Source organism: Aspergillus japonicus (assembly GCF_003184785.1).
Source record: "Aspergillus japonicus CBS 114.51 unplaced genomic scaffold BO86scaffold_12, whole genome shotgun sequence".
NCBI classification, from domain to species: domain Eukaryota; kingdom Fungi; phylum Ascomycota; class Eurotiomycetes; order Eurotiales; family Aspergillaceae; genus Aspergillus; species Aspergillus japonicus.
In genome coordinates, this window is record NW_020291649.1 from 293,170 (window position 1) to 314,580 (window position 21,411).

A 21,411-nucleotide genomic window follows, 5' to 3' on the forward strand; every position below is an offset into this window, starting at 1 on the left:
GCGGAGGAGAAAATCATGGGCCATGATAACTTAGTGGCCATGAGATCATGCCAAGGCGGTCAGTTCATTTGACAGCTTTGACGCGGGGAAAGGTCCATCCATAAACAATCGCCCGTGCTTCTAGGGCTGCTGAAGGGTCTACTTGATCGGCCATACGTTTATTGAGACTACAGTCTGTTGGAGACAGAGACATCAATGAAGACGTTGAATTCGCTATAGATATGCTTCTATAGTTCATCCCTATGGTGGGGAACCTCGGTAGCTTCAAACATCCTCTTCTTAGGATTCCTTGGCAGCTCCGCTTGCCTCTGCCTTTCCTCCGGCGAGATGTCATCTATGTTGGTCTCCTCCTGCTGTTCAATCTCCTCTACCAATTCACCGATTTGGTCAATCAAGCGGTCCTCCTCCGTTTCATCCGTGACAGGGACCTGGTCCCATACTGCCTCTTGCTCCGCAATCTGCACGGTCGGTTCCACCTTCGGAGCCACAACCGGGGTCTCTTGCACCAACTGAGCGACAGGAGTAACGGATTCAGAGGCCTGGACTGCCCGACTGGTCATGCCCACCACGCCTAGAATTGCAAAGGTAGATCGTGCCAGTAGTCGCACCGGCAGCCACACAAGCCACCACAGAGGACCGTAGAGTATGCGTCGGAAGACGAGCCAAGCGATAGTTCCAAGAAGAATGTAAAACGCCGTCTCCAAGTACCAAGTGTCGGACTTCTGCGACCGAAGGAGAGAGCCAACAAGATTTCGCGACGAGGCGAGGAGCGAATCCAGGTCCGTGTAAGATTCCGACAGCGACGAGAGGGCAGCGGTGGATTGCTCTGTAGATTTCGCGACAAACGATTAGCTCCGCGGCGTTCGCTCTAGATCTTTCTGCAGGGAGGCAGCAACAGCAACGAACCTAGTGTCTCCTGCGCGAATTGGCTCCGCGACAACTCGGACTGCATCAACTGATGCGTCCGCCGCAGCGCCGCCGTAACATCGTTCGAAGCGTTCTTCACGATCTCATCCTGCGTCAGCTTCTCGGCGGGCTGGTTCTTCCTGTCGGCGCTCTGGGACCGGGAGAACAGCAACTCCCTCTCTTTGCGGCGTGCGGTCTCGGCATTGCGTTTCGCTTGTAGCTGCGCGTTCCGGAAATCTCTTCTTGTCCTGCGCCTCGTTGTTAGCACCCATCTGTCCGGAGATCTGGCCTCGATAAATCTAGACACCATGCAAAACACATACCTCTTCAGCTCCTCTGCTAACCGCCCCGCCAGCGCGACCACGCGCTCCCTCTCCGATTCCTTCTCGTTGTCCAACGCCTTCCGTCGACTCTCGGGACCTGCCTCGAGACCCTCCACCTCCACCCGCAACAACTCCAACTGATCCTCCGCCCCTTTCAGAAGCGCATGGATCTCCGTCCCCAGCTCCAAGCGCGCCTCATCACCCTGTCCAATAGCGGTCGTAAAATTCTGCAGTCGCGAAACCAGCGGATGGATATCGGCCAGAGCGGTCGAGAGCTCCTTCAGTCGGGACTGGAGTTCCGTCAACGAAGACATTGTTATTAGTCGATGATAAGAAGACAATCACTCGTAGCGCATGTCATGGAGTTCGCGGAAATGCCCCACGCCCAATAGAGCAAAAATGTCGTGTATGTAAAGAAAGAAACGAAGAAGTATAAAGAGGGGGGTAAAATTGTCGATGTGTCCGTTCCTCAACGGCAACAGCGTCATCGGCTTCCCGTATCTACACGCCCCGTACGGAGAGATTCCCATTCATTCCTGAGGCATCCAGACTTACCACTCGGTGTTTGCATCTAAGACAAACACACACAGAGACAGCGACCGACACACCTCCCGAACCTCCGCCGGAATGATCCAAGCCTTGGTGTTTTGTAGATACAGCAAAAAAAATAAAAAACGGTTGAACTTGAGTGGTTTGATTTTCTTCATTCGATAGCTGCTGTGCGCGCAATTCTTCCTTCGCTTCCTTCTTCCCTCCTCAGATCATAATCTCCGTCATCAGTCGCAATCGCACCGAGGAAAAAAAAAGTCACCGTAAGTCCATCGCATAACCCCCCCCCCAAGAACAACCCAAGTATTCTAACCCAATATACCAACGCAGCCCCATCTCACCTTTTCTAATACAACGAACAAATCCAAAATGTCCATCCCAATCGCCACCATCTCCACCTTCCGCACAACCTTCAACCCCTGGGCCCGCAGCGCCCGCCCCTGCCGCCTGCTGCTCTCGCTGCTCCGCAACCCCTCGACCGTCCCGGCCTCGAGCGGCACGCACATCGACATCAAGGTGACGCAGCTGCCGCGGCACTCGACCAAGCCGGCCGAGCTGGTGGTCGGCTTCAAGAACGGGAAGGAGGTGAGCATCCCCGTCGGGGAGCGGGAAATGCGGATCGGGGATGTCATCGAGGAGATTGCCCGCGTAGGACGCGTGATTGAGCGCGAGGAGACGTTGAAGGGTTGATTGGTATTCTGGCGGTCTGTTTCTGCTCTGGATCAAAGGTTGCCTTGGTTGGGGATTGGAGTGAAAGATGAATGAAGAAGCAAGCAGGGGACAATGGAGGAAGGGTGTGTATCAGAACTATTGCGCCGGATATCTTACGGCCCTGGAGGATGTCGGGCTCAATCTTGGTGCTTCTGTCCTTGAATATTTGGACACGCGCAATGCTATCGCGGCATACGGGAAAGTCATCAGGACTTTGTTTCGCGACCTGTATCATCTATCATGTTGTTCAAGTACATGTGTATATACCAGCTACTGATTGTTATTGTTTTATTTTATTTTTTATTTTGTATAGACCAGCCATTCTCCAACTGACATGATGGCGGCCGCTACGATAAATAAGGTTCGTAAGAAGAGAAATTTGAATGTATAGATCACCCGTAGGTGGGGGAATAAGTTTCGATTTTAGGGTTTGTACAAATTTAGACAGCTTAGACAGCGGCACCGGAGATGAAGAACCACTTGTCAACGCTGCCGTCAATGGGGGCAGGAGGAAGGTTCTCGCCCTTGGGGATGCTGGCGAGCTTGGAAGCGTCGGCGCGCTCAACACCCTCGTAGGTGCTGGTAGCACTAGAAGCGGGTCAGTCAAAACTTCTTTGTAGATGGAATCAGGGATAACGTACATGCTGACATCACCCTTGGGGGCCTGGCCGGAGATCAGCTTCTCCCAAGCATCACGGCACTCGCGGATGACCTCCAGAGCGTACCTGCAATGAATTAGTACAACGATTATATGCATCAACCATTGAATGGAAACGTACTTCTGGTTCTTGCACTCGCCGGAGAAAGCGAACTGGTTCTCGGGCTTTCCGTCGGGGATCTTGTAGATACGGAACCACTCGTTGGTGGCACGGAGAAGACCGGGGAGATGACGCTCAACGTCCTCAACGTCGTTCAGCTTGGCAGCGAGGGGGTCCTTGATGTCGATGACAATGACCTTCCAGTCGGTCTCCTCCTCGTCGAGCAGGGCCATGACACCGAGGACCTTGACCTGCTTGACCTGACCGGGATAGCCGACAAGCTCACCGATCTCGCAAACGTCGAGCGGGTCGTTGTCACCCTTAGCCTTGGTCTCAGGGTGGACGTTGTTGGGGTCTTCCCAGGTCTAAACAAGTTGTGAGATGATGGCGGGCCAAGGAGGGGCAACAGCGGGAAAAAAAAAACATACCTGGGGGAAGGCACCGTAGTTCCAGAGGTAACCCTTGTGGGGGAAGCAGTTACGGACGTAACGGAGCTTGCCCTTCTTCACATCCTGCTTGATGGGGTTGAGGAACTCCTCCTTGGAGATCTGGATGACAACAGGGGGTCAGTTGTGATGGTCGAGGGTGGACGTGGCGGGGTAATTATTGGGCCTGGGTACCTCCTGCTTGGCGTTGGTCCAGCGGGGGATCTCAACAACCATGTTGAAGATGTTGTTGGCCTCATCGGCGTAGAGGGGGATGTCGTGGAAGGGAGAGACGGGCTTGCCATCCTTCTCAATGTAGACACGGTGCTCCAGGGTGTTGGCCTGGCCGATCTTACGGACTGTGTAAGACATGGTGGGCGATTGTGTAGTAGCGGACACGGAAGAAAGGTGTCTAGCTAAAAGGGCAGTACGGTTTGAAGCGGACAAAACCGATGAACGAAGAGGGGAGGAAGAAGAAGGAGAGAGAGAAGAAGAGGAGGAGGACGAGGTAGCGGCGGGAGGAGGAGGAGGGGGGGAGGGGGCTTGTTTGGTGGGGGGAGCCAGCGTTGCGGATGTGCGACAAACGGACGAACAGCAAGACTCAGAAACAGTGCGGCGGGCGACTATCGGACTCCAGGCGGTGGGCAACCGGAGTGCTGACACTGGTCCACGACTAACCCCCAGGAACATTGAAATACGACAGCCTCAATGTAAAGTTTAGAGGTAGAGGGGATTTGATTGATAGGGTCGGTTTGTAAGGTATACACTCAGTAAATGGTTCTACCCCAGGGGATGTCAATTGTTATAACTAGAGGTGAGTCCAAGGAGGATGAAGGGATCGGGAAAGAAAATCGGACGGGAGCAGAAAAAAAAGACGCCAACCAAAACAACCTCGGACGCTTTCCTCCTTCTATCTCGGCAGCTGCTGCTGTCACGGCACCAGTATGGATGGATCTACGTATGCACCTCGAGATGTCCTGTCTCCCAGTATGTGATTCTGACCACCTGCAACTGAGGCTGTCACTACTTGTACACTTAAAATTGTGCATGAGTTTACCTAGGCTAGTGGCAACACCCTGCAGATGACACCATTTCCCTTGTGCCTTTTGTTCCTCTCTTCGGTGAGGACAAATACCCTGGCTGGCCTTGGATTGCACCCGCTCCACCAGTACCGTTCCACTTATGGAGTGGATTGTCCTTGGGTGGGTGGCTTCCTCCTTATTTTCAGTCTATGGATATCCTTGCATCTGTACCATTAAATCTTTTGGGGTCCATTTTACATGAATCAAGTTCTTGTACATTGTTCAATTGATTCAGTATCTTCCACATGTGCGCCATTGCCTCTTCAATCGTTCATCCCCTGCAATGTCAGCAGGTCTTGGCAGGTACTCCTTCGGGACGGACTAACTCTGCAGTCCGAAGTGAGGTGAATTTCCGCTGGATGAGTAAGCTGTAAGGCGAGAAAAACCTTATCGTGTATCACCACGTGATCCGGCACTTTTTCGTTCTCCGCCTCCATCTCGATCTAGAAACTCGATAAACTTCGTCTTCTTGACAATCCAGAATCTTCGGTCGTTCTCGCAGGTCAAAGCTAAAGTCGGCTTTACTACTTTGACTATACTGAAATTAGGCATCAAAAGCTCGAACCCCCCAAGAAATGCTATGCTAAGCTTCCTACGACCCCTCCGCTCCGCAATGACCTCGATTCCTCGTGTTCCCATCCCCGCCAACGGGGTCGACTACCGCGGCAAAGTCGTCCTGGCTCCGATGGTGCGCTCCGGTGAACTTCCCTGCCGCCTTCTCGCCCTCAAGTATGGCGCCGACCTCGTTTGGGGACCCGAGACCATCGATCGCGCCCTGGCAGGTGCCGTCCGCCGCGTGAACCCCCGCAACGGCACCATCGAGTTCACTCGCACCCCCTCCAATGGCGGCCGCACCGAGAAGGCCACCCAGGAGTCCGTCATCTACCGCCTCGATCCCGTCCGCGAGAAAGGCAAACTCATCTTCCAGATCGGCACCGCCACGCCCGAGATCGCCGTTGCCGCCGCCAAGCTCGTGGCCGGCGACGTCGCGGGCATCGACGTGAACTCCGGATGCCCGAAGCCCTTCAGCACCAGCGGCGGAATGGGGGCCGCGCTGCTCAGAACCCCGGACAAACTCGTCGCGATCCTCGAGACGCTGGTGCGGGAGGTCGGCAACCCGTACCAGATCGGCATCTCGGTCAAGATCCGGCTGCTGGACCGGGAGGACCCCGAGCCGACGCGCGCGCTGGTCTCGCGACTCGTCAAGACCGGCATCACGGGGCTGACCATCCACTGCCGCACGCCGCCCATGCGGCCCCGCGAGCGCGCCATCCGCGACCAGCTGTGCATGATCCGGGATATCTGCCACGAGGCCGGGGTGGCGTGCGTCGTCAACGGCGACGTCGCCAACAAGGACGACGGCCTGGCCCTGATGCAGGAATACGGGGTCGACGGCGCGATGATCGCCACCGCAGCCGAGGCGAATATGTCCGCCTTCCGTACGGAGGCTGAGGGCGGCCTCCTGCCCTGGAAGGAGATGGTCCACGACTACATGCAGTTCTGTCTCGAGTCCGAGAACCGCTTCGGCAACACCAAGTACCTGCTGAACATCTTCGTGCCGGGCAAGTCCCCCGAAGCCCACCGCTTCAAATCCGCCCGCACCTACGTCGACACCTGCCATGCCCTGGGCTTCGAGGACCTGGTCCCCGCGGCGACCCGCGTCGACGAGATCCTGGGCCTCGCGGACAAGACCACGAACAAGAACAACGACACCAGCGATGCCGTCAGCAAAGCCGTGCAGAACGCTCTCGAGAAAAATGAAACCGCTCGCGCGGCCGGCGGCGGCGGCGGCGCCTCGCGCTCGAAACCCGCTTCTCCCGTCCTCTCCCACGCCGGCGGCCCGATTCGCACCAACTCCATCCCTCCCCCTACCAAAACTGTCACGGACATCGACCCAGCGGCTGCTGCTGCTGCTACTGAAGCCGTCGCTGCCCCGAAACAGGAACTCGCCGCATAACTCCCGCCCGCACAGTGTTCCATCGCATGATTTATCCCTGCGTATTAACCCCTCATGTATCTACGCCTTTGTTTGCCTTTCTGTATGAACTCGTTCTCTGCGATTGCATTGTCCGGTGTTGAAGATTGCTCTCGGTTGGTTTGGCTTCTGTTGCTTTGTGCTTAGAACTTCTAGATTCCCACCTTATGTTCTTTAATTGAAAAGGCACATACTCTCCTTTATCCTTTATCAGAACCAGGAAAACTGGATAGACCCTCAACCCCAGGCAGCACAATAGACCACTCACCCAGTCGAATGACTGTAGCCAGAGGCAATAGCCTTCTGAACAAAGAGCAGGACCCTGGAATCCGGCAAACCCGACCACCAAGAACTAGGAGGAGAACGAGAATGGATCACAAGCACGATCATACCATTACCGTCCTGACCTCGCTTCTAGTATCTAACTCTCAAAGAATGAATCTAGTCAACCGGGACAGTGAGGAATACAAAGGCACAGCGACAAGCAATTGTCAATTGTCATTGTCATCATGATCGCAAGGCGAAGAAGCATGGCGGTCATCGCATGCGTAATCATCGCCCGTTGGGCACACCTGTTTTCAGTCGTCATTCGGTTTCTTTCTAGCTCTATTTCCGCCTCGTTTGCTTCTTGAGAAGTATGTGTATGTATATGTTCCCATTCAACAGGGAGAAAGAGGAGGGGAATAAACGAAAGGGACGAAGGGGGGAGCAGCAGCAGGACCGCGGTGCACGCAGCAGACAAAAAAACTCAGAAACGAGGAGATTGCATGGGGCGAGTTAGGGGGAGGTGTAATTGCGCCGACAGTGTATCCTTAATCTGAATATGATGAAAATGCACAAGACACCAGTCACGAAGAATGGAGAACCATCGAAACAGATTACCACAAATGGTGTGAACACGATCAACGCAGAAAGGTTCGCTTATTAGATGTGTGTAAGATTCCGTCATCTGCAAGGCCCCAGGAAAGGGTTCCTCTTTCTAAACAAGAACGTAAACGTCAAACAGAACTCGCCAAACCGAGTTCTCCGCATTGAACAAGCGTATCATCACAAACGGCAAAGGGAAAAAAAAAGTGAAGTACTAGTGTCATAAACAACAAAGTACAACCGGAATGTCTATCATCAAACCAATCCCAAGCTCTCATATGCAAACGCAACAATCATGACTTGTGCTCCATATCCGCGAGAACCATGTTCTCGACCGCCTTCATGCCCGCGTCTTCCGCCTTCTTGGATTCGGCGGCGTCCTCCCCGGCCACGGCCTGGTCGAGGGCCAGCTTCGTCTGGCCGAGCGCGTAGATCTGCTCCTCGATGGTGTCCTTGGTGACAAGCCGGATGACCTCCACCTCGCGGGTCTGGCCGACCCGGTGGGCGCGATTTTCGGCCTGGACGTCTTCCTGGGGGTTGAAGCTGGAGTCGAAGATGATGACCTTGTTGGCGCACGCCAGGTTGATACCCGCGCCGCCGGCCTTGGTCGATAGGAGGAAGACGGGGATGTCGGTGCGCTCGTGGAAGGCATCAAGAATCGACTGCCGGTCTTCGACGTTGGTGCGGCCGTCCAGGCGCACGAAGCCGAGGTGTTCGTGCTCCAGCACGTTCTCCAGGATATCCATCACCATGGTGAACTGCGAGAAGACGAGGGTCCGGTCGCCCTTCTCCTGGAAGCGCCGGAGGAGCTCGCAGAGCTTGGCCACCTTGCCCGAGTCCATCCATTCGTTGTTCTTGAGGGCGAATCGGCTTAGTGCCGGGTATTTCACGCACATCGAGTGGCATTCGTAATCGTTGTAGGGTTGAAGTTCCTCGAAAATGATGTCTGGGTTGGATAGGGAGAACTGTTCTTCTCTCAGGCAGGCCTTGGCCATGCGGCTGAGAATGGAATCGGTGTAGTGGCGTCTGTACAGCAATGGGTGAATGGCTGCTTGGCGGAGTTTCATGAGGATGTTAGCAGATTTGTTGCCAGTTTTCTTGCCCGCGGCGCGATCGGCCAGCAGCTTCCGAACTTCCTCCTGTTCATGCTCGTAAATTTGTCGCTGCGCGTCGTTCAGTTCGCAGTACTCGACATGGGAGATCTTTGCAGGCAGATCGATGACCTGGTGCTTCTTGCGTCGTAGCACAAAGGGCTTCAGCATCGATTTCGCGCGTTCAATGCGCTGCGCAGAAAGCAATGCGGAGTGTGACTCGTCGACAGTCTTCGCTTTGTTCGCAAAAATGTGGTGGAGCTCATCCTTGCGCTCGCGGAACACTTTGGGAAGAATAAATCCCAATAAGGAAGCCAGCTCTTGTAGGTTGTTCTGTAATGGCGTACCCGTCAACAGAAGTCTGAAACGTGCCGGGATGCGAATCAGCTTCTCGTATAGCACCGAGGTACTGCTCTTCAACATGTGTCCCTCGTCATAGACACAAACGCAAAAGTCCATATTGCGAAGGAAGTGCGCATCAACCTTGCCCTTGGCAATGGTATAAGTGGTGATGACAACGTTGATGCTGTCTCTGTTATCCTCAATCGTCTCCCGGATCTCCGCACGCTCAGCCTGGCCGGCATAATAAGGCATGACAGAGAGGGTAGGGCAGAACTTTTGGAATTCACGCAGCCAGTTCTCAATTGTCGATGCAGGTACGACAATGAGATGTGGCCCCTTGAATCCCTTCTCATAAAGATGGGCCAAGAAGGCAATAACTTGGCAGGTCTTTCCCAGACCCATGTCATCGGCCAAGATGCAACTCAATTCGTGTTCGAACAGTAATGAGAGCCAGTTGATACCCACAATCTGATAGTTCTTCATCTTCAAGTCATCCCGCATGATTGAGGGCTGGGAGATGAATCGTCCTTTGCGTGCGGGCGCCACACCACCGGGCGCGGGCCCGTCACTGTCCTCATCCGAAGGTTGGCTTGCGGGGGTTCCTATGCCGGAGTCATGCGACTGAGAATCTCTAGGATCGATGGATACCAGCTCCAGCTCTCCGTCTTTCTTCCCGAAGATATCCACTCCCCATTTCTTCATTTCAGCTGCAATCGGTTTACCAAGTGATTCGCAGCGCGCGACGAGAGAATCGACGGCGTCATAGCCCACCCACATATCAACACATTTATCCACGATCTTGTCGCCAATTGGCTTGGGCGTTTTGCGGCCTCGGGCCCCCTTCGGCTTTGCATCTTCCTTCACCGGGGCAGGCACGGCGCGGACCTCGTCCAGAGACCTAAATGGTCGGTGCGAGATTACATGCTGTGCCACTTCCTCAGTAATAGCAGCAATATCCGCCAGGTCCAAGACGCTGCATGTGTTGAAGAATTTCAGTAATTTGAGATCGAACTGCACATCGCCTACCGCTTCCTCGACGTCCGAGTCGGAGTCATCGTCGATGATGATGGCTTCTGGAGACTCGGAGCGCCGGGGAGTTTCCGGTCTCCGCCCCTGCACCAAACGACCCGGTTTCTTGGGAGGGGTCTCCGCATCAGGTTCCGGGCGAGACTGGGGACGAGACTCCGAGCGCACGGGGCTCGGGGAAGAAACCCGGGTTTTGGGCCCTCTCATTAACCGTCTGCGCGGTTTCGCCTCGTCGTCCTCCGCCTGCGCCGCCGGGGGCTTCTGCGCGGCGAGAGTCCTTTGCAAGTTCGCCGCGGACCACTTGTCCTGGATGGTCCCTCTCGCCTTGATCTGCTGCTTCGCCACCGGGGCCGCGTTCGCCTGGCGCGACATGGACAGTTCATCCTCGGAAGAGACCTCCTTCCCTTCTCCACTGGCCAGGAGATCCAGAGCGTCCTCGTAGTTTCCACGCTTCGCTACGAGCGCTTGCACGCAGGCCTGCACAGACTTCTGCGGCATGACCTTGAGCATTCGTTGCACCTTGATCTTGATATTATAGTCCTCGATACTATCGAGCGAATACTGCCCGTCGACGGGCTGGGCGCGCGAAGGTCCATCCTGCCGAACTTTCTTGACGGCCATCCCTTTCGGCGTGGGGTCCATCTGCGCGGCGGGGCGCTTCGCAGGATTGTAGATAGCGCTGGTGGTGATCTCCTTGAAGCGGTCGATCGGCGAGTCCGCGACCTTGTCCGGACTGCGCGAGGACTTGGTGAACATGACGGGTTTGATGTCGGGGTTTTGTAGGTTCTGAGCATCCTCGTCGGAGGACCCGCCTCGATACGTGGGGCCGTCATCTTCGAGATCGATCACCGGAGCACGCTTCGCCGGGCCTGCAGAGACCGGCGGCCGGAACATGGTGCCGCTGGGGGCCATCAGGTTGGAGAGACGACCAGCGTTCGGGGTCGGACGGGAGGGGGAAGAGGTAGGACCTAGCGGGGAAGAGGCGGCGACTTGTACCACGGAGGCGCCCTTCGCAGTATACGGATTGTCGACCAGCTGGGTCGGTTGAGTGAAGCGCTGAGAGGCCGGGGTCAGCGATTGAGTTGCCACCGGTTGGTGGTGAGTAGCAGGAACGGTGGCGACCGTCTCATATTGGGTATCGTCTTTGGTTGGAGTACCGGGAACGACTTTTTTGTCGTTCACAGGAGAGTCAGGCACTGAGTCTTCCATGACGGAATGACTCTTCAAAGAGAGGATTGAGAGCTTAAGAGGGTGAACGCAGAAATGTCGTCATGCGCCAGGGGGAAATGGAGAAATAGAGAAAGGGGAGAGTCTCTCTGAAGTGTGAGAGGAAGAGAGCGCAGGAGGGAAAGATTAGCAAGGCGGAACAGGCGAATTGATGATTGCCTCCTCCTTCAACACGGTAAGCACCGTAAGTAAAGTTAAGTTTCTCTGGGTTTTTCTCCGCAAAACGCGCCCAGACGCGATCGATCACGTGAAGTGGCGCTTCAATTAAGCCCAGGAAAGGCAGTTCTGTTTCGCTGCCCGGTGGTGAGACAGCCGCTGATCGTCTATATATACTTACTAGGGGCTGAATTTAGGTACAACACCCTATTCATTTCTCCTGCGTGTTCGTTGCCTGAGATTGTCTACATTGTTGCCTTTCTGTCCAAACAAAAAGTGTTCTCCAAGATCTATCCGATCGGGGACCAATCAGCAGCCCGATTCTACTGGAGTCCGGGATGAGTTCACCCGCAATTAACTTATCACCACTGCAATAATCAAGTGTTGTTAAGCCGGATTGTTTATTGTTCCTTCTCCTTCGAATCAGCAAGAAACGTGTCTGTTTGAGAATATCAACACTTCCCACTTATAACAGTGTTATGCTCTGATCTTTATCCCTGAGCAACTTATTCACCCATTCTCAGACCTACCCTGCCTGACACGTGGACCGGCAATCATTAAACACCACCACCCATCGCCATCACAATCATTATCACCACCTCCACAAGCCAGTCCACAATGTCCGCTCGTCGCGCAGTCGATAAATCCTCTGCTAAGGATGTGGTCACTCCGTCAAACTCCGAGAAGTCCTCTGACTCAGATGTAACCCCTGCAGTTCCCACGTAAGTGCATCCAATTCGTCCCCAGATGGGGGGGACTCTACGCCACATGGCCCGCTGTTCGGAGTTGGCCCCAAGCCCTATATGTCGGGGATAATTGGTTCGGCTACCTGAAATTCATCAAATGGAAGCAGAGCAGCTCGTGCTATACTGGAAGGTGTGGAGACATGGCCGTCACTGACAGTTGGACCCCAGAAATGTTATCATGAAGCTGTTGGGCTTCTCCGCCGCCATGGTGATTGCACCTATTGGCATGTACTTTATCACAGTTGATTTCATCGGTGGTACGTTGTCCTAGGAGTATTCTTTCTGGAAGAGCAAGAGAAAGACATGGTGTTGACCGGGACATTCAGGAAGTGCCACTGTCGGCGGCATCGTTGCAGCCATCATGGCCAACATCGTCCTCTTCTCCTATGTCTACGTCGCGTGGAAAGACGATCAGGCGGAGAGAGAGGCCGATGCCAAGCAGAAAGAGAAGAAGGCGCAGTAGTGCGGGTTTTCGAGTATGATTTGGTCTTTGTTTTCAATATCATTCAATACCAGGTGTTTGATCTATGGCGTTCCAAGGGCAGTTGCGTGTATGCTATGTATCTATCATGTGTCTATGGGTGATTGCTTCAGAATATCAATTTTGCAAGTCCTAATGTGACCGAGCATCGGTGCTTACAGTCAAGCGTAGACCGTTGTTGTCCAATCGCAACACGCACTACGCTAGCAGACTGTCGATACTCCGAGTCTGGCTGTCGAGGGTTTGCGGGGTGTGGGCAAAGGGCTTTATCAAAACCAGGGTGTAGGGAAACCACGCCCTGGGATGCGTTTGCTAAGCTTGAAGAAAGGCCATCCAGGGAATCAAACATCGGGCCAGATTAAGGAAGAATAATATAATTAAATCAAGTCGGGCGCCTCTTGACAAACTCCTCCAAATCAGCCTTGGTTGCCACGCCGAGCACGAACTTGCGCGACGCATCTGTGACAACCGCGAAGGTCTGCTTAGCCCGGGTTGCGCCACTGGCATCGGTCTCGCTCTCGAAGAATTGTTCCAGCTCCTCCAGCGGGGTCTCCATCGTGATCACTTGATATGTGCCTCGCTTGCGGTTGAACCGCTGCATGGCAGCGGAAACTGAGTCGGTTTCCTTCACGGCGCCCTCCTTCAGCAATTCCTTGAGGCGGGGGATGCTCAGGTATCCGAGGAGGGAGCGTTTCGTCGACGAGATGACGGTGAGGTGTGTGTAGTCGCGCTCGTACGCAGCGAGTAGAGCAGAGGAAATGGGGTCGTCGGGGGAAACAGACAGCGCCGGGGGAGGGTCGAGGTCCTCGATGGTGGCCTAGATTCGCAAGTCAGTTTTCTGAGAGAATCCCCGTATCTTAGGATAGCATGGTACTGACACCACGGTATTTGTCGGCCCAGGCGGACTGCGAGACCGGCTGCTGTGCATCCTGAGCGAGCTTCTGTTGGGCGAATGCCTCACTTGCGCTCAAGTAAGAGGCCATGGTGGGAGGTCGTAGTGGTGGTGGTAGTAGATATGAGAGGACTGAGGGGTTCGTTCGCTTGATAATGCACGGAGCTCTCAATTCGACAACAACTGTCGGGGAGTGAATGCCGGGTTCGGACGGCGTGGAAATGAACAGGTGCGGTTAATATTGCGTGAGTCAAGCATCCACTCGGTCACTGTCAGGTGGTTAAGTGATCGGGACCAAAATTCAATCCATCGCCGAGCGGGCCTGCCAGTTGGTGGGATGAGCTGAAATGGGTTAGCCTCCGCCTGGCTCCCGTGCGACGTCATGAACCGGCAGAATCGCCGCCCATCTTCCACCCCCTCATTGTCATCACTTCCTTTCCCCATTCCTCGAACCCTTCCATCCGGGAGACATCACTGAAGCTCCACACTTTCCGTGGGCAAACCTTTCTGTTTTCAGCTCACGTTGTGCCTGGTGACACAAAGCAAAGGGTTCCAAGCTTGCCGTCGATCAATTCTTCCATACTCTCTTAACTCCGCTCTATCTCCACCGCTGAAAGTGGGGATCGGTTGTAGACACTCATAGATAAGGAACCTGTCAGTCCAGCTTTCTAGAGTTTTGTCCATCAGCTATCACACTTTTCACGGTGAAGTACCTAACGTGCTTTCCAGCGCGACTGGATCATCCTAGCCATCATGTTTCCTACTGAAGGCGTGATCGCGCAAGCCTTTTCCTCTCAGCATCCACTGGGACAATCCCACTCGCACCCTCAGCCGTCGGCAGCGCCGGAAATGCAGAAGCGAGAGCCATTTCCTGCCTGGAGCGTGATTGAAGATACCAAGAAGAAGGCAGACGCGCTGGCTAAGGAAGCCTCTCGAGAACTCGATCTTGCAAGCCAGAAGGCTCAAGCCAAGACAGGCAAGATTGAACCATGGACTCCCAAATACTATGCGGCTTGCACTGTCGGTGGAATGCTTGCCTGCGTGAGTATCAGACCATGCATGGGATAGCCTTGTTTTAGAGAGTATACAATTCTCAAGGTACTAATAGTTGCCCCGTGCATAGGGTCTGACCCACACCGCTGTGACCCCTCTAGACTTGATCAAGTGCCGCCGTCAGGTCGATCCGCTCCTGTACAAGAGCAATCTAGAGGCATTCCGCACAATCCGTGGGGCTGAAGGATTGCGAGGAGTATTTACTGGCTGGGGACCAACCTTCTTCGGTTACAGCGTAAGCGTGGGTGTCCGTGCAATCACCCTTTCTTACTGACTCGTGGAAAAGGCCCAAGGTGCATTCAAGTACGGTGGCTATGAGTACTTCAAGAAGCTCTACAGTGACCTTGTAGGCGTGGAAAACGCGACTCGATGGAAGACTTCTTTGTACCTGGCTGCCAGTGCGTCTGCAGAGCTTATCGCTGACGTAGCCCTCTGTCCTTTTGAGGCCGTCAAAGTACGTATGCAGACAACCATTCCTCCGGACATCCGGTCGACGTTCACCGGCATCAACAACGTGGTCTCCAAAGAGGGCGTGGCTGGGTGAGTAGCGTCCTGTATCTGCCATATGGTCGCAAGGTAATAGCTGACCTATTCAGTCTATACAAGGGTCTCTATCCGTTGTGGGGTCGTCAGATTCCGTACACCATGATGAAGTTCGCGTCCTTTGAGACCATTGTTGAGATGATCTACAACTACCTGCCCGGCCAGAAGTCCGACTACAACAAGGGTGCCCAGACTACCGTGGCCTTCACTGGTGGCTACCTGGCTGGTATCCTTTGCGCAGTTGTGTCGCACCCCGCCGATGTGATGGTCAGCAAGCTGAATGCCAACCGTCAGCCTGGCGAAGCCTTCGGTGCTGCGATGAGTCGCATCTATAAGGACATTGGTTTCCGCGGCCTCTGGAACGGTCTTCCCGTCCGTATTGTCATGATCGGCACCTTGGTAAGTCACTCTTCTCCAACCTCAGGGATTCTGACTGACAGCATATCACGTATAGACCGGACTCCAGTGGATGATGTACGTATTACCTCATTGACTATCACAGTCGATCTTTTCTCGGACCGGAGCTAACTTGTGACAGTTACGATTCGTTCAAGATCTTCATGGGTCTGCCGACGACCGGCGGAGGCCCAGCTGCGGAGAAGAAGTAGTGGTGAGTAGATGCTGTGGCCAGTCAAGGGTCTTCTCTGTTCTGTATGCACTTTATTAGTCCCTACACAACGTACTGTAGTTATCTCTATCTCTGAGAAGGTGTAGTTGGCGTTTCCGTACAATGATGAGATTATTTGCACTTGTGACTGGATCAGCAGCGAGCACCGAGGCCGGTGATAAAAAACAGGGGCATGAGGGCAATCTGCGCCTGAGGCCTTATCGGCGGACAAACCCGCTTTAGTCACGCATGGAACCAATCAAACCCGGAGGAGCATCTTATCAGTATCAAGACGTCATCTCCCCTGGCCGCGCATGGCTGGAGATACGATAACTACGGATGTGTGTAAAGTAACTTCCAGTTCGCTCATTAATTAGCCGATGAGAAAGACGCCTGGTCCTGCAGCCCTTTAGGTGGGACTGACACTAGAAGAGATTAAGTTTTCCACGGCCCCTTGACCTCGGAAGCGAGAGAGTCATCTCGAACCCTCCGAAGGCGCGGTGGCTCAGCCCGACAAAGTACTAGGGCAGCATCCGTAATCCATTGCAACACGAGCTATTATATATTGAGACGAACCTCCATCCCGCCACCATAACCCGGGCACATTCTCTTTCGATCCACTGCATATTGAAGCACGCACAGAGATTGCATAGTCTCTACTTCAAAGACGACTCTTTTTCAATCTGCAAGGTATGCCACCCTCCCCCTCCAACATTGCGCCCAGCCTGTCTCCTCCATCACATCGCATCGCATCCCGCTATCGCGCAATCGCCATCAGACAACCCCAAACTAACCGCCCAACTTCCCAACCACCAGCCCCCGAAACACACAGCGCAATTCCCTACGGGCTAGAAAGTAAAATGGGCGAACACGATCCCATCGTCTCGCACGGCCGAGGAGGTACGCAATCCGTCCCGAGGCTCGCATCCCAACTTCATCCTTATCCCCCCCCCTCCCCGACTCATCCACCACGACATCCATACTAACTACTAACAACACCGCAGGCCAAGGCAACATCGGCGCCGACTCAACCGAGTAAACCACCTCCCCCCTCAAACAACCAAACAAACACCCTAACCACAACCCGTTGAATGAATCTAGATACGTCGACGCCGCCATCGTCCGTGAAGGCGTCTACGGCGACCAAGGCGACGGCGCCTACTCCGCCGGTGTAAGCCACACCCACACCCACACCCACACCCTCTCCCCTTACCACTTACCACAAATCCAATCCCACTTCTAATACGGTAGAGGATGGATTAGCGCGGCGGAGCAGGCAACATCGGCTCCCCGCACGTCCGACCGACCTCGAAGGTGCCGCACGACGCGGAAATGATCCCCGAGCTGGCGATCCGGCAGTCCGTCGATGGGGATTATCATACCGGGGTATGTTTTGCCCCAACCCGGAACCCAAAACTCAGATGAAGGTTTTTTTTTTTTAAGGGTCCAGGTGAATGCTAATCTTTTGTGACTGGGCTGGGCGGGTGACAGCGCGGCGGACAAGGCAACGTGCATCTCGACGAGGAACACCGCAAGGAGAAGGAGAAGAAGCATCAGCACCGGCATGATCAGTATGAGGGATTGGCAGATAAATTGAAGTATAAGATTTTTGGGCGGAAGTGATTCGCCCACGAAATCACGGGTTGGGGTTTTGTTTTGGGAGAACAGGGGGGGGGGGATGGTATATATGGAGGTGGTTTCTGCGGTGGATTTTGATTCTTTCTTCTGTCTTGGGCTTGGATTTGTTCTTTTTGATTCCCTGGTTTGTTTGGTTGTTTGGTCGTTTACGATTACGAGTCAGATACTGGATGGAGAGGTAGTGTTGGTAATAATTAGTCCATTTTCGGGCAAATCTTGCAATGTACTTCCTATACACCGTCTATAATAGGTATAATGAAAACAGCACAGTCAAGAACAAACATAAAGATTGAGTCGAATGAAACCAAGCTCTCGGTTCTTTTGTCCATTCATTAAAAAGGATCGGTAGATTCGCCATTGGTATCGGGACAACATCAGAAATTGATTGGAAGAAACAACAGTGGGGTAAAGGGGGGTTCCATCAAATATCATAAAAGGAGAGCAAGGCATTCCGTGTATCATGGTCTCATCAACCCATCAACCTCATGCGAAAGTGAAAATGAAAGACAGAAAAAGTGATTACACGAGCGAACTCGAAACAAGAACGAATCCAACCCCACAAGAGAAGATACACGACACACTCCGATAATCCCAGTGTTGTGCTCAGCGCGAAGAAAGGATGTTGTAGTAAAGGAAATGAAGGTGTTGGGGGGAATCTCCATATGAACGCCGGTTTTGACTGTAGTACACCCATACAAGTATGAAAAAAGGAGGCGAGAAGAAAAGGACGAGGGGCGTGTGAGAGAGGGGGCGACCACCAGGATCGTCGAATTGGGGGGTTTGGTTTAGTTCTTGCTGAAGCGACGTTTGAGCCAGCTCTTTCGCTTCGAATCATTGCTCGTCTCGGTGTCGTTGGTCGCTTTGCGCAGATGACGACGGGCGTTCGCCGCCGTGGGCGGTGGTCCACCTCCGACGGGGCCCCCGGCGTTGGGATCAACGGCTGGCGGGTTACTGCTGCCAAAGTTGATGCGTCCACCGGCGGCGGCGGGCTGACCGTTTTCGAGATTGGGACCCGCGCTGAACCCTTGGAACCCGTAGCTCTCGGCCATCTGCTGCTGCTGCTGATATTGTTGTTGCTGCTGCTGTTGTTGCTGCTGCTGGTGGAACTGATCGATCGAGCTGTTGACCGAGCTTGGGTCCGTCGAATTGGCCCAGGTCTCGCCGTTGCTGCCTGAGCCCGAGCCAGACGCAGCAGTCACGTTATCGTATGATTTTTGGTATGCGTGCTGCGAATATCCGCTCTGTTCGGTGTTCATCCGCGCTTGGTGGCGTGGTCGCGGTCGGCCGCCGCCGCCGCTGCCGCCATGATTGTAGGGATAGTAGTTTTCGGCTTGGCCGTTGCCGTTCTCCACGTAGCTGTCCGGTCGCGAATAGGTGCCTCGGCTGTTGTGGTAGCCATTCTGGTCGTAGTGCGCTCTGCTAGAATACCCTCCGTTGGGTGCTGGAGTGACCCTCAATTAGCACAGTGAAACTTCGCCATTGACAGACCAGCACGTTGACAATGCGAGGCGCATGCCTCCTGGTAGGTGAGGGAGTGAGTGAGTCGTACCTCCGTAGTAGCTTCCCCGTCGGCTGTACTCTGGCGTCGCGGGTGTTGATTCCTCTGCTGGTTATCATTAATTTGATGCCGGAATCAGTCTGCCGGAGTAAGGGGGAGAGACTCACCTGTCCTTGCGTACGACACAGGCCTACTGCTGTATGTTCCATAGATCGCAGCTTCGAAGGAACGGATGGTATCAAGCGGGCGCTCAAATCGCGGGCGCGTGGGATTCGAAAGATCGGGATCAGCTATTTCAGGAAAGAGAGGGGGTAAAACGGTCAGTTCAAAGGCTCCCCCGCATGCACAAATACATCTGAGACATTGAAGGAGGCCAAACGTACTAATGACATTGCCGTACTGGTCCTTGTGCTGCATAGTCCGCAAGGAACCCAGCGTCGACTCTTCGAGGGCAACCGTATCTAGGAAACATAGTTAGTCGGGAAGGTTTGCGCAAAGCCACCCGAGCGACGTGGGAACTTCCGAAAAGTGGAGTAAACAGTGTTGGGATAGAATGGTAGGAAGAAACCAAAAAGGAGAATTGTCGGGGGGGAGTAGAGCTGGCCAGGAACTGCGATAAGGGGGAATTTCCGGGTAGAGACGTACTAGGCTGGGCTTCGCTCATAGCAACCATCGGATCGGCTTTAGAATGTAGTTGACGGCGATGCTTCTCTTCGGCGGATTCAGTGAGTTGGATTTTCTTGCTGGAATGGCCCGACTGTTGGGACTTATTCGACTTTCCACTAAAACTGTAACCCCGATTATGCCTGGGAGGCGCGACCGAGTGGGAGGTGGCCATGGTTATTTATCGTCGGGGACTCCTGCTTTAGCGCCTGATAACCAACAACTGCAGCAGGTTTTCGCAGCGCGCTGTCTTAGCTATGGCGGGCGGGTGTGGAGCGCAAGCACGATCCAGGTGGGAACTGCCAAGGATTGAACGATGATCGCTGGCAACGATTTCTGCCTTTCTGTGATTTTCGGACGTTTTTGTTCGCGGTTTCAGAACTGCACGACTGAGTCCAGCCAACGGGAGGAACGAGCGACCAGAACGTGGGGTATTGAGACCACTTTTCTTATGGATCAAGTTGCAGACTGCGGAGGGAGTCGAGCTTCTATACACGTTCTCGAACAGTTGCTTCTGCGGCCGACGAACTGATATGATAGTATTGTGGCTTAGTTTTGTTGTCTCGTCTCTTACAATGACAGAACAACAAGTTCGACGACGGCGATGCGAACCAGGACTTGGTAGCGTCAAGTAGCGTCAACGAGCGAAATGGTGGAGACCGTCGCTTTCAAGGCTAGCAGCGAGAGTACGTGTGTTGAACTACCGAGGACCCCACAGACAAGACAGTGAGTTCTTTTGTAGAGTGATGATTCTGTCCGAGCACACAAGTCAAGCGATTGTGGTCGTCACACAGCGATCGACAGTAGGGAAAATGACGCCGGTGCCAAAGTAGTGTGTGGTAGGCCTGTTGGGGGGCGGGGGGATAATGGAGGGAGTTATATGCAGGATAGATAGGTGGAGAAGGATTCAACAAGGTCTTCAAACGAAGGTCAACAAGAAGTAACTGAAGAAATCAGAATTCAAGTCAAGCGACCATGGAGGAGGGTCATTGAGAGTATTTGACTTGAGAATTGGCCAGTGGTGTTGACGACAGGCGCCACGCAATTAAGAGGGGATCACTTCCTGGGAGTCTGGGACCCGATGGATGGCCAAATTGAGACTCTGCCTATCAGATGGAGAGCGGACCACTGGGGAGGATCACCGGATCTTCTTTTTTTCTTCGCAACACTTGTTTGTCTCTATTAATACCTAGTACTCTGATACTCGTATGTGTGCGGTGGTGTGGGTGAGTGGGTGAGTGGATGAGTGGGTGGGTAAATAGTCCAGAGTGGTGAGTGGTGAGATTGACTGGCAGTCTGGGATAATCCTTTCATAATGAATGGAAATGCACAATTTCTCTTTCTTATCTACCCCAGAAAGCTTCGATCAAGTGTCTGTCCACCACTATCACCACCTGCATCACTCCAATGACCATCCGCTCAAACACTCTTGACTGAACTCGACTGCATCACAGTCTGTCAATTGGAGTATTGCATACTCAGCCACCTGCATCGCCAATTTTGTCCCGGTTAAAGAAAGATGAGGCCCATCTTGGGTTGGGGATTGAACTTATCCTTGGGACCATCGGATATCTTCACAAACCAGGAAGAACCGGATACTTAGCCATACCTAGCCATTACTTAGCCCAGTGTTACGCCAGCTTTCCCCTCCCCTGGGCATGACCCGGCCAATCACTAGGGCAGAAGGGGGCCCAACCACCGTCTGGAAGACTCTCGTTGGCTTCAGATCCATGGACTAGGACTGGCACCATGTGTCACCGTATCCCCCCAGGGACGAACCTGGTCCAGATCATCACAAATCACTGATTCGCTGTCAGTCATGGATGAATTGTACTGAGTACAGTACATTCTC

General features: G+C 53.8%; 10 protein-coding genes across 10 annotated transcripts; 5 read left to right on the top strand and 5 right to left on the bottom strand.

The window, feature by feature from the left end:
• Positions 1–222: 222 nt before the first annotated feature.
• Positions 223–1,698, bottom strand: BO86DRAFT_387592 (putative protein transport membrane glycoprotein Sec20). Its single transcript, XM_025671630.1, has 3 exons — positions 1,230–1,698; positions 907–1,154; positions 223–826 (listed from the first exon to the last, which is right to left on the bottom strand). Exons 1-3 carry the CDS (start codon positions 1,541–1,543, stop codon positions 228–230), a joined length of 1,161 nt encoding a protein of 386 aa, XP_025529649.1. The 5' UTR covers positions 1,544–1,698; the 3' UTR covers positions 223–227.
• Positions 1,699–1,870: 172 nt separating this feature from the next.
• On the top strand, positions 1,871–2,767 carry BO86DRAFT_358228 (mitochondrial 54S ribosomal mL53 protein). Its single transcript, XM_025669735.1, has 2 exons — positions 1,871–2,041; positions 2,109–2,767. The coding sequence occupies exon 2, from the start codon at positions 2,148–2,150 to the stop codon at positions 2,466–2,468; it is 321 nt and encodes a 106-aa protein (XP_025529650.1). The 5' UTR covers positions 1,871–2,041; positions 2,109–2,147; the 3' UTR covers positions 2,469–2,767.
• A 171-nt stretch (positions 2,768–2,938) lies between these two features.
• ipp1 (inorganic diphosphatase IPP1) lies at positions 2,939–4,044 on the bottom strand (the record flags this gene model as incomplete). Its single annotated transcript, XM_025670590.1, has 5 exons — positions 2,939–3,077; positions 3,131–3,214; positions 3,269–3,612; positions 3,676–3,795; positions 3,868–4,044. The coding sequence occupies 5 exons, from the start codon at positions 4,042–4,044 to the stop codon at positions 2,939–2,941; spliced, it is 864 nt and encodes a 287-aa protein (XP_025529651.1).
• Positions 4,045–5,223: 1,179 nt separating this feature from the next.
• BO86DRAFT_387595 (tRNA-dihydrouridine(20) synthase (NAD(+))) lies at positions 5,224–6,918 on the top strand. The gene has a single exon (XM_025671631.1). The coding sequence runs from the start codon at positions 5,368–5,370 to the stop codon at positions 6,709–6,711; it is 1,344 nt and encodes a 447-aa protein (XP_025529652.1). The 5' UTR covers positions 5,224–5,367; the 3' UTR covers positions 6,712–6,918.
• Positions 6,919–7,626: 708 nt separating this feature from the next.
• On the bottom strand, positions 7,627–11,440 carry BO86DRAFT_387596 (uncharacterized protein). The gene has a single exon (XM_025671632.1). The coding sequence runs from the start codon at positions 11,262–11,264 to the stop codon at positions 7,890–7,892; it is 3,375 nt and encodes a 1,124-aa protein (XP_025529653.1). The 5' UTR covers positions 11,265–11,440; the 3' UTR covers positions 7,627–7,889.
• Positions 11,441–11,604: 164 nt separating this feature from the next.
• Positions 11,605–12,801, top strand: BO86DRAFT_387597 (vacuolar ATPase assembly integral membrane protein VMA21). Its single transcript, XM_025671633.1, has 3 exons — positions 11,605–12,160; positions 12,353–12,441; positions 12,511–12,801. The coding sequence occupies exons 1-3, from the start codon at positions 12,057–12,059 to the stop codon at positions 12,645–12,647; spliced, it is 330 nt and encodes a 109-aa protein (XP_025529654.1). The 5' UTR covers positions 11,605–12,056; the 3' UTR covers positions 12,648–12,801.
• On the bottom strand, positions 12,753–13,842 carry BO86DRAFT_454856 (putative cystathionine beta-synthase (beta-thionase)). The gene is made up of 2 exons (XM_025677079.1): positions 13,544–13,842; positions 12,753–13,482 (listed from the first exon to the last, which is right to left on the bottom strand). Exons 1-2 carry the CDS (start codon positions 13,646–13,648, stop codon positions 13,048–13,050), a joined length of 540 nt encoding a protein of 179 aa, XP_025529655.1. The 5' UTR covers positions 13,649–13,842; the 3' UTR covers positions 12,753–13,047.
• Positions 13,843–14,071: 229 nt separating this feature from the next.
• On the top strand, positions 14,072–15,907 carry BO86DRAFT_334818 (putative mitochondrial phosphate carrier protein). The gene is made up of 7 exons (XM_025668864.1): positions 14,072–14,211; positions 14,287–14,598; positions 14,681–14,845; positions 14,897–15,150; positions 15,207–15,552; positions 15,608–15,627; positions 15,692–15,907. Exons 2-7 carry the CDS (start codon positions 14,311–14,313, stop codon positions 15,759–15,761), a joined length of 1,143 nt encoding a protein of 380 aa, XP_025529656.1. The 5' UTR covers positions 14,072–14,211; positions 14,287–14,310; the 3' UTR covers positions 15,762–15,907.
• A 282-nt stretch (positions 15,908–16,189) lies between these two features.
• BO86DRAFT_387601 (DUF3602 domain-containing protein) lies at positions 16,190–17,200 on the top strand. Its single transcript, XM_025671634.1, has 5 exons — positions 16,190–16,450; positions 16,577–16,660; positions 16,765–16,795; positions 16,862–16,931; positions 17,024–17,200. The coding sequence occupies exons 2-5, from the start codon at positions 16,621–16,623 to the stop codon at positions 17,183–17,185; spliced, it is 303 nt and encodes a 100-aa protein (XP_025529657.1). The 5' UTR covers positions 16,190–16,450; positions 16,577–16,620; the 3' UTR covers positions 17,186–17,200.
• Positions 17,201–18,183: 983 nt separating this feature from the next.
• BO86DRAFT_308644 (uncharacterized protein) lies at positions 18,184–19,734 on the bottom strand (the record flags this gene model as incomplete). The annotated part of the gene is made up of 5 exons (XM_025667789.1): positions 18,184–18,839; positions 18,948–19,001; positions 19,064–19,186; positions 19,280–19,357; positions 19,542–19,734. 5 exons carry the CDS (start codon positions 19,732–19,734, stop codon positions 18,184–18,186), a joined length of 1,104 nt encoding a protein of 367 aa, XP_025529658.1.
• Positions 19,735–21,411: the final 1,677 nt, after the last annotated feature.